This window comes from Styela clava, chromosome 1, assembly GCF_964204865.1.
Source record: "Styela clava chromosome 1, kaStyClav1.hap1.2, whole genome shotgun sequence".
Lineage (NCBI taxonomy): Eukaryota > Metazoa > Chordata > Ascidiacea > Stolidobranchia > Styelidae > Styela > Styela clava.
The window spans coordinates 21956232-21967275 of NC_135250.1; the positions used below are offsets into that span (position 1 = coordinate 21956232).

General features: G+C 36.1%; 2 protein-coding genes across 3 annotated transcripts; one reads left to right on the forward strand and one right to left on the reverse strand.

Moving 5' to 3' along the window:
- The first annotated feature begins 4342 nt into the window (after nt 1-4342).
- LOC120329422 (uncharacterized) lies at nt 4343-5261 on the forward strand. Its single transcript, XM_078114764.1, has 2 exons — nt 4343-4470; nt 4868-5261. Exons 1-2 carry the CDS (start codon nt 4367-4369, stop codon nt 5259-5261), a joined length of 498 nt encoding a protein of 165 aa, XP_077970890.1. The 5' UTR covers nt 4343-4366.
- A 1338-nt stretch (nt 5262-6599) lies between these two features.
- LOC120330450 (THAP domain-containing protein 2-like) lies at nt 6600-9872 on the reverse strand. Of its 2 annotated transcripts, XM_078114873.1 has the most exons (4): nt 9731-9870; nt 9012-9658; nt 8250-8404; nt 6600-7628 (listed from the first exon to the last, which is right to left on the reverse strand). In XM_078114873.1, exons 2-4 carry the CDS (start codon nt 9243-9245, stop codon nt 7313-7315), a joined length of 705 nt encoding a protein of 234 aa, XP_077970999.1. In that variant the 5' UTR covers nt 9246-9658; nt 9731-9870; the 3' UTR covers nt 6600-7312. The 2 variants fall into 2 exon arrangements, with proteins under 2 accessions (XP_077970999.1, XP_039253345.2); XM_039397411.2 differs by having other exon boundaries at nt 9012-9872.
- Between the last annotated feature and the right edge of the window lie 1172 nt (nt 9873-11044).

Consider the following 11044-nt stretch of genomic DNA (forward strand, 5'->3'; position numbering starts at 1 on the left):
TAGTCACGAAAATTTTTGTTTCTCTGGTAAACTTAGTTATTGCCTGTACTTTTCGTAACATAATAATTATATTTAGATCGCAGCTGACAAATTTATGTCGTGAATTTGATTCTATATCATTTTTCAATATTTTTGGCGTTTATTGCTTACATAATGTGGACTTTGTTTGTGAGATACGAATTTTTAAATGTCAACCCAGCGTAAATCAACCGATAATAAGTATGGTCCGCTGCTAAGAACTCGTCCGCGTAATTTTGCGTTTGGTTAAAGGCTATATAGAGTTCTTTGTACTTATTTTGAACTGTGTGCAAGTCCTATTGGGCGTTGCTTTTGGCAAACGATACAGTGATTTAAATACATACCAATATTTTCAAACATTATCGTTGCCCTATTAGAAATGACAGTAAACTTAATGCATCGAGGTTAAAGTATACTCGATCTCTGTGCCTGACCCATTGCTGTAACGTAAGTATGAAACTAATACGACTTTAAGTGAATATTGAGCGTCAGAAATTTTGGAAAATATATAGAAACAAATGTATCAAAAAAAAATAAAAAATTCCGTGATAACCCAACTTTAACGTGTAATGTTCCTCGACCTTTGACCCCAGAATAATTATTCACCCACCTTACCATTATAATATTTCTCATGTTTATTTTGAATATTAATGAGAACATTGCAAGTGCTTGCTGAATGGGACGATTCATCATCATTCTGTCTCATTATAATATCTGTAAATTAAACCCGGAGACGCAACATTCTGTGACTGTCGTTCTCGAGACAAAATGATCTGTTATATCGATAAATGATTTCTCTATTCTTACGCTGGTTTCAGATGTTGGAAACTGTACAAAAATTACTACATTTTTACCACCTTGTATCAACGCAGTTTAAGCGTAAATATATACTACTACTAGATGTCCAACTCCGCTCGCCGTATAATAAAAAAAACAAAGGCGATGTTGCACCTTCAAGTGGCGGGCGTCACGGTTGGTTTTGTTCAGACTAGATGCTTAACGACGACGACGACGCTCCTGCATCACAGCTCGAAAACTAGCCCTGTTCATTGATGACTGATCGAAATATTTGCTGAAGGACGAAGAAATTTGATAAAAATGAACAAATAATTGTGAAAATGAAGACACAGTCTGTCTTGCAAATGACCAGGATGATGTGACAACTTCCTTGTCGAAAGAAAGCAAGGCATCAAAAATGCAATGCATTGCAAAAAATGTCAGTCAGATGTAGGTAAAGTGGTGACGAAAATGAATACTTTGCACTTTATATAAAAAAAAAACGCTTAGTAGCACAGCATTTTGGTCTCACTCCATCTCAAGTATTGTAGCTTTCACAGAAGTTTTTTCTCCACTTGACCTATAATCAGGGCTGCCACCACGTTCTTATTTTTAGAATTTGTCCTTATTTTGAAGGTCTTTGTTTTAGGAAATATTTTTGTCCTTATTTCTAAGAAACATCTTTATTTTGACGTGTGTCCTTATTTTTAACCTTATAAATGAATATACCAGTAAATTAAACTTTGAATTTAGTTTAGATCTGGAACTTCATAAGAGACAAAATGAGTAAACGTAAAAAATTTGACGTGATGATTATGAGAAAGAATTCAACGGCGTCAAACGAAACGAAGGGCCAGTGATTTGCGCACTGCAGCTTTTGTGAATGTGACAACAATCTGGAATGCATAGGTAGAGCAGCAATTTCTGTTAATATTGCAACCCAGAAACACAAGGCTCTGCTCAAGAAATTAATCAAACCAATCTATAAATAACTTTTTTAAGAGTCAATGATTATACAGAGGCTATCTCAACACATGTAAGCAGCTGGAATTTATTTTCATCATCACATCATTGAACATCCGACATTTGATATAAAAGAAAATTATTTTCAAATCATTCATGAGCGAATAAACAATGCAACTGAATGTCAAGATGTAACAACACTACTTGAGAAAGTATGCAAAAAACTTGGGCAAATGTATACGCAAAGTACTGCAGCCAAAATAATAACAACAAGATGGACAATAGGACTCATGGAATACGAAAACAATTGAAGAAACACAGCAGCTAGAACGAAGATAAAGATGTATGTGATTACAGTCAAGTTTCCGTACTCTTGAAGTATGCGTACCAAGAAATGAGGACACCGGAACGTAATATGTCTACCATGTTAGGATCAGGCCAAAATGTTATTCCTTTTTCCTTATTTTAGTTCCATTACGAGTTCAAGGACTAACCAAGTGAGTTTTGTAGTATTTGTACCTAAAAGTATGGGCTAACCTGGTACACATACTATGTTCCGTTGTCCGTCATCTTGGTACACGTATTTCTGGAGTACCCAAGTTTTTTTCCCAATAATCCATACAAATTATTATTTCAATTACTAATGTGAATAAACACTTAATATTGAGTTATATTAATAGTGGTATTGATGTTTTTTTAAAGCTTTGGGAGTGGTTCTTAGCTGGCTTAAAAAGGCAATTTAGGTTCTATCACGTGGACATTGCTACATATTTCTTTTTCTTTGCTGCTTTTCAATCAACTGGAGCACCGATGGATTCCCAGCCCCGCGACCTGCAAAATATGCATCTTTTAAACTGAAAAGCTTTTGGCGATTCATTCAATATTTAGGGTGAGGCCCTACGGGCATAGCTGAAGATTTTGAAGGGAGGGGGGAGAGTGGAATGCTGAAATCTTTAATTGACAAGTTAGACCAAAACACCTAGCAGGTCTGATCGCAAATGTTAGTTTATAATAGTCCCGATGGTCTAACTCTAAAAAGTGTTTCAAGCCACGAAAAATTTATATGTATGATATAGTAAAACAATTTAGAAGACTTTTATCTTACACTTAAAGGGGGAATCTGACAGATGTTTGGTCTAATATGGTATATCACATGTTGAAGGTACCAATACTTGGAACCCTTCATACGCTGGAGAAGCAATGAAATGTTGTTGTTTTTTAAATATGACTACAGAATGTGTTGCATGTAGCTGTATAGCATTTATTTTGGTAAAAAATACTTGAGCTAATCACCTGTTGTAGACTTCCAGTGTATAAAATAATTTATGAAATTTTAGCTGATCTACTGCAGTCTTTTGTCTCCAGATGTTTCAGAGAGTAGTAGTAGATTTTCGTTTTTGAGGGAAGCCATGTCAGTAATGCTGTTGCATATGTCAAAAAAGGTATTTTGCAGTTTGCAAAACTTGGCGTTGCTTCAAGTTCAGACATCTCCGAAATCCTAGCAGCAGATGTAGGAAGAACCTACAAAGAAAAATTTCCCCGGTTCATCTGTTATTAATGACCTGAATACTGTTGGTAATTTTAGAAATAATAATCATGATCCAAGTATTTAAATGCTCAATAGGAGATAGATCTAATAGGAAAATACAAATGAATTAATACCCAAAACAATTCTTTGTGCTTGTGCTTAATACTTAACTGTGCTTAATATTTAACAGACATTTTTATCAAGCTATTGAGTTAAACATGTTGGTCTGTTAGTTTACATGGCTGTTTCAGATGTTTTTTTTTAGACATATCTTCATAAATTCCCTCTTCCATGCCAAAACCCTATCTGGTGACAGCAAATCATTCTTCGAAAGTGAGTTTCGAGACGTCTGCAAAAATTTATATTTTAGTTACGATATTTTGAAATAAATTGCCCACAGCGATTGAACCTTGTCTACCATCTAAGCAAGTATGTGTTTATATATAAGTATAACAGCCACTTTGACAAAGTATTATTTAAAACAAAAATGTGAATACCCCACAAAACAAATTGCATTCAATAAATGTGGTGGATTTTGCAGTAGCAAAAAAGTTATTGCTATTGATCACAAATCAATAATTCAAAATCACTCGACAAAATAATTCAAAACTTTTTAGCACATCTAAAATTAGAAATATATTTATATATGTTGAAGCCATGTTTAGATAATAGCAATAATAGGTATCCAATTTATGTGAAAAAAGTTATTAGTACCAGCCTGAAATCAAGCAAAATGGATTATCATAGCAAACGTAAAACAGCTCTGATGTTGTAATATGCAGCTGGTGACTTCGTATACAAAGACAGAATGAGTCTGGGAAAAAATTATCAAGATCAGTAGAAATCCATCATAAAACACTAATTAATTGAAGTTAAAATATGTGTGTTTAATTTATGTTTTTCATACAGACGTCACAATGGAGGGTATTCACCTCTTTAGCGCCTCCACTGGATAGTGAGCAGGACGTCAGACGACGACTTCGCGATTGTTACTCTGGCACCTTTTTTTTTTATCTGTCTGTGTAACGGCTCAGCGTATCTTTAGCGACGATTTGAAATATCTTCCTGATTTTAGTTTTGATGACGTTACAGAATATGCTGAAAAGCATGCTGGGAATGGAAATAGCGCCAAGAGAGGATACAAATACTTCTGGGAGTCTTTCATCCACGATTACAAAGGTATGGTAAGTTAGGTAGGGCAAGTAAGATTTTTCAGCGAGCGGGACATGATGATGTCACATGTACCGGTACCGTAACCACTGTTATATAATTTTAAGCATTAAGAACGTCAGTAAATAATGACATGTGATGTACATTTATTCATGGGCTATTCAGGATTTACCTATTTATTTTTATAGGGGATCTAAAAGGCAGGGGGCAGCTTATAATTTCAGAATTTACACAGCTTTCCTAGAATCTCCGTCTGCTGTTGGCATTTTTGTACAATGGAGGAGTTTGAGATAAATCAACTATCTAATCTCATTACACCTAGGTTTCGATTAAACCATGCTGAATATGCAACAACCATTGAAAGCAAATTAAGCTGTAACTTATCACTAATATGCATTATTATTTTCACAGTTTTCCAAGATGGTCAGAATTTTTTAATAAAGGCAAGATGTTATCGATCACAAAGAAAAAACGAGCCACCTCATTCATTATTTGTAACTTTGCGACGGACAATGTACTGAGTGCTACTTGCTCTTGTACAGTGGGAGAAGCAATTTGCTGTCATTCTTTAGCATTGTTGTACTGCACTGCGCATTTCAGCAATCTCCAACTAAAGAAAGTCCCCCCAGCTATCACTGGCACTATGCAATTACAATCATGGCATCATCCAAGAAGCGAAGGATTCAAGCAGCTGCCTATCCAAAAAATTATTATTCAAAATCCATGTTCGATTCGAAATCCATCAGAACAATTCGCAGCACTCTACACAAACCTGGAAGAATCCCGCAATGGCAGAGCTTTCTAAATTTTAGTCAATATAATATTCAGTTAAATACAATTTGGCCGTCAAATCCATCTTCTGTTGTAAGTATTTCAACAAATTTTGGACAAGCACCATTTGGGAGTCCTCTAGCATATCAGCAGATATGTGATGAGAAAAGTTTTGAATTCCCTTCTCTCCCTCTGTCTAGTTTGTCTCCACAGACTAACACGGTGTTAACAGAAATGCAACACAAAGTGATGCAAAATCTGACTTTGGGCAGAGAAGATTGTAAACACATTGAATTTATTCAGTATAACTCTCCGATTTGGCACCAACAACGAAAATTTAGAATTACAGCATCCAAATTTGGCCGAATTTATAAACGTGTTTCAAATTTTGACTCCCTTGCTTCAAATCTTACTTCTTCCAAATTATTTCAAACTGCAGCAATGAAAAGAGGTATCCAAATAGAACCAGAAGCAGTAAAATTATACGAGGAAATAAAAAAATGCCAGTGTTCCCCATGTGGATTGGTAATATCTTCAACTTGTCCCTGGTTGGGGTGTTCACCAGATCGCAAAGTTTACGACCCATCTTGTGATGGCAACCTATGCTATGGCTTATTAGAAGCCAAATGCCCTATGTCTGACACTTTTGACAGGGTTTCTTGTCTTTTTAAAAATGATAAAGGGGAATGGACATTAAAAATGAATCATGATTATTATTTTCAAATAATGGGGTGTTTAGGAATCACAGGACTCAAGTGGTGTGACATCATTATTCTTTTACCTTCGGGTGCATGTTTTATTGATCGCATATATTTTGATGATGCATATTTTCTGGACCTACAAATGCGTCTGGAATCCTTTTTTTATGATAATTTCATAAATACGGTTGCAACAAACATGTCATCTTGAGGACAAAAATTTTTCACTTTGTGAAATGTCTGAAGGATAATTATATATCAAGAGAAAAAACTTGCCTAGGCATTTATGTATTTTATTGCTTTAAATTTAAAATGTAGTAACCAGTTGCTTTGGGCTTTCAACTATTTTTCAATAAATTAGTATTTTGTGTATTCGCCATAGTGCAATTTGTTGAAAACAGGCGAGACAGGCAGTAAAAAAGGCTATTCTGAATTTTCCCTTTTCTTTTACTGTTAACCTAATATAATGTTGTGACACCCACACCCTCTGCTGTATATTCTAACAAAGCTAAGATCTTTAAAGGGACATAAAATATGTCCTGAATGTATTTGATAAACTAAAAATAATTATTCAACAATAAACAAACTAAAACTCAAAAACTACTTCTAAAACAAAGGACCGCTAAAGTTGGTTAATAAGCATCAACGGTCCATAGTTGATTAACTGTTCCTAGCATACTCAGTGGTATTCTGCCTTCGAATAACTGATATTCTTTCACCCTTCTGATTGCTCGTTCTACGTGGACTCTAAGTGAAGCAATCTTGCTGGACCGCAATGCCTCCTCATATGTGAACCGCCCGTTAAAGTTGAATGGAGGAATATTTAGACCCACACCTTTCACTTCCAGGAGACTCCTGATGGCAAATCCTTTGTCGCACATTACGGAATCCCCTCTTTCAAGCAAACTCAAAATTCCAGATCTCCGGGTTATTTCACTGTCTGATATGCTACCGCAAAATAATAAACTGACAAAAGTTATTGGACCATGGGGAGCAATACCCAATAAACATTTTAATGTTGTATGGTTTTTATAAAATGAAAAAAACTCACTTTGGAGCATGAGTGAAGATGGCGACTGGCATAACATTTCACAACAGTCAAGGACTATGCGTGTAGATCCATAACCTTGGTTTTTGAAACACTGTGGCATATTTTCATAAACCTGCTCACGAGTAGGCCAAATTGGGATAGACGCCAAGATAAAAAATAAAGAAAATTGGCTCATGTGATAACTATCCGAGAGACAGTGGACTGTGATATGCAAAAACATCACTAAGATGGATCTCATCAAAGACCTGTCTCAGACGACACAAAAATAAAAATAGTTCATCAGCCGATCGCTTCTTACAAGGGTGGTCTAAAAAATCGCTACTTCCATTATAAACTTTAACACCATAGTGTTAAAGAGTTAGCACAGTCCAACAATATGTGGAAAAAGTCAATCAATAAACAATAGGAACTAAAGCCAGTATAATATTTAATCATGGAGCTTGACGCCTTGAAACGTTCCATACCGAATTTAGATATTGACAGCTTTGAAACTCGAGTTTTTAAATTCTCAATTTCTTTTAAAGCTTGCTCAAGTTTTTCTTCAGCTGTTTTCACTACAATGCAGTAGTTGTGATCCACTTGAGTAGGATTAATGTGATTAAAACTCAGACTGCTGGTCCGACTGCTTGGTACAGTGGCATCATCAGTGGTTCTGAACAAACATAATAAAATTCATTAGCAAAGAAATCACATATTCATCCTGGGGAAAGGAAGGATGATAAGACGGCTCAATTATATGATGAACCAGATATCGGTGAAAAGTCATATTGTACCCAAATTACAGCTTCAAGTATTGAATCCTCTGCATTGCATGTATATGTGTAAATAAAATAATGGCACTGAATTGACTATTGTTATGGCTAGCTGTGAGGCAACTAGCAAAGTTGAATGATGTGCTTGGTAGTCTAAATTAGTATCTGGCTTTCTATTTTTTTTGTCGGGAATATATGCTAACAATGTAGGCATCATAGAAAACTAAGAACCGAATACAGATTCTATTAGCCAGAGCAGGCTATGTCTTATAACTATGTGTTTGCACAATGAAATTGTTTATTTTGTATTGCACTGTTTACCTATTCTTGGCACTATTGTGGCCCGCGAACAAAGCAAAAATAATTTTGTGGCCTGCGGAGCCGACAATGTTGGACCACCCTGATATTCTAGACTTTTATAGTCTGTCAAAATATTTTTTCAAATTGGTTAATTTTAAATTTTGGTTTGATACTAGTATGGTGGTATAGTCTAATTTGAAAAATGATATATTCTGTTTTACCTCAGTCTATTTGGCAGTGGTCTCTCTGCAATTAACTTTGTCCAACTAAATTTTGATGGAACTGAGTTGTGGTGCAAACGGCGTCGACCAGAAGGCGTCTCATATATGTCTTCCGGTCTGAAATGGTTGCCACAAACTCGCGTGCTTGGTGTAATCTGTTTTAATAAGTCAAAATAAACTAGCTGATACGAACTGAATAAATAACACCAACTAAAGTGAAGCTAGGCTTCAAGGAATTAATGTATGCCACCTAATAATAATATAGGTTATCAAGTTTAGCTTGATTCCCATAATCAGTGCACCAGGAAGATATTGACAAAATAAACACTTATTAGTCTACAGAATCAGAAGAGCCCTAACTAAGATTTGAGAAGAGCAGAAGTTAAATTAATTTAATTAAGTGATTCAAGAGTCTTGCTGCACACTAAGACTCACAGCAAGACTCTTAAATCACTTGGGATAGTTATCTTTACTCTTGCTACAGCATCCTTGCATTATATGCATACCGATCCGCCGGCACAAAAGCATAGAAGAAGGATAAGTAGTTAGTTTCGTAGAAACCAAATCATTAGTTAAATTAATTGTTGCCAAAACTGCAAAAGAAAGTCGTGGGCTGTGCTCACCTTAAATACACTCACATATGGCCTACAACCGCATAGATATAGCCTAATAACTAAAGTAGAAGCGAGAAGAGAAAATCAGGGTCAAAACTAAAATTAAAACCAAAAGAAAAAAAATATTTGCCACAATATACTGACTTACTTGAAAATGTTTACCAGGATCGCGACGAATACTGTGAATCCACGCTCTCTTCATTTTTTCATTTTTGGGGAAAGAGTGGAACGATAAGTCTGGTGAGTAACGGCTATCGCCATTACACAATGTTACGCAGCAATGCAATTTGGAACCACCAGACGCACGAGCCGCCATTTCAATCGAAAAGCCCAAACCAGTCCAACGTCGCGGGGAAGCAGAAGACAGTACTTTCCCGCGCATGCCCACATAAAAACAAAATGGCGACGCTCAGTGGCGATAATGAATACCCTCCATTTTAATCACCCATCAGTCAATTTATATTCTTGCTTACTGCTTTGATCACACAGCATAAATCCTCACACTGCAATTTTTTTATGATCCGAAAATACACATATCTCTTATCAAAATTTACATTCCTTGACAAATCATTACTGTATTGGGTACCTATAAGAACATTTACAACTCACTCTTTTTTATGCTGAACAATCGTAGCACAAAGCGGCTCTCTACTAGACTACATCTACTCATGGGTGTTTTTAAGTGAATTTAAAATCTTACTGTCAATGTGCTTTCGAGGGCTGAACCGGTCCTAGGGCCTTCCCACTCAATTGATTGTTCTTCTATTTTGTTTTGTAATCTGCATTCTATCAGTTCTGTAGTCAAGTACCGTATATCGTGTAATATTCCATGTGCACAACTAACTTGAATATTTATAAGTCACTCACTTAATCTTGACGCGAGACAGCGCCGTCAGAACACAGAAAAACGCAGGAACTCGCACGATGATTTTCGAAGCAATAATAATCTGTCAGCACCAAGTCAAGCGTGTCGGCGAATTCAACACCGGGACCAAATTTCCGGAGTTACACGGGGTTGGGTTTAAGGCTTCTTTTCCGTTTATCAATATCATCGTAGAATATTACGGTAGTACTTAAATATGCTTTGGTTGTGACGTCATAATTGTTGCATAGTTACTAAACATGATTCGCATCGGTGCATTTGCAGGTATTACTGGAAATTTACCGCACTCAAATTGGGGTGCAAACTGCTGATGTAGAAAATTGGGATAGCGTAGTAGGATAGTTGTAGGCGCAAATATCAGAACAAACAGTTTCCAGAGTGTGTCAGAGTAGAATATGTGTCATTCTATGAATAATTATCTTTCTAACGCTTATGAGTTTTGCGCAATTTAGCCTATGTCAACTCATTTTACTTTTCTCGCTTGTTACAAAGATGGTTGTAATTAGTCGCAATCTCCTTCAATACATCGTTTTGCAGATCACTAACTCCTTGTGACAACGGAAGAAATATGAAACTACCGACCCAGATTTCCAATTTGTTTGAGCAAGCAAATATTGTACTACTCGGTTGTAACGTGACAATCAGTAAAAGACGTTGATTTTTGTGCTGAGGCTTCTGTTCGTGTTCACTTATGGAGCTCTAATCCGACTCGCATCCGTTGGTAGCGAATCAAACCACTGAGTTTCTTTAGGGTGGTTTTGTGGTCTGTATCGGGTATGCCTTTATATGGCAATTCTATTACGTGAGAAGTAGGCATCTGTGGGCCGAATCCACAACCTCAAGCAAATTACCTGTCATTTTTTACCTTCATTTCTTAATCAGGAACAAGCATCAATTTAAATCAGGAAGAGTGTTAACTGACCCGTAACATTAATAAAAATCAGATTGATGGTTACAACAATTAATATAGTGTCATTCCCAGTTCCCCTATAAATGTGATTTAAACAAGAATAGCAGGACAAAATTTGATTGATTTAGCTTACCTTTAAGCGCCGTTATTAAGCTTAGTTTGGAACAGACCTGCGGGCGACTCATATGGTCTTCACGGGCGACTTGGTGCCCGCGGGCAACGCGTTGGTGACCCCTGATTTAAATGAAGCCATATATACATTTTTTAAAATGTTACAAGCGTTACGAAAAGCATTATATACGATATTTTGTTTCAGATACATAATTGCGAGTAGAAATTCTTCACTGCCTGGCGAAAACGAGTTGAATTTGTCTTCCGGTATGAATAA

Coding starts and splice junctions, on each gene's coding strand:
- LOC120329422 (XM_078114764.1), top strand. CDS start 4,367: ATGACGTTACAGAATATGCTGAAAAGCATGCTGGGAATGGAAATAGCG. Junction 4,471..4,867: donor TCCACGATTACAAAGGTATG/GTAAGTTAGGTA, acceptor TTATTTTCACAG/TTTTCCAAGATGGTCAGAAT.
- LOC120330450 (XM_039397411.2), bottom strand. CDS start 9,245: ATGCGCGGGAAAGTACTGTCTTCTGCTTCCCCGCGACGTTGGACTGGT. Junction 8,405..9,011: donor ATCCTGGTAAACATTTTCAA/GTAAGTCAGTAT, acceptor TTATTAAAACAG/ATTACACCAAGCACGCGAGT. Junction 7,629..8,249: donor CCACTGCCAAATAGACTGAG/GTAAAACAGAAT, acceptor ATGTTTGTTCAG/AACCACTGATGATGCCACTG.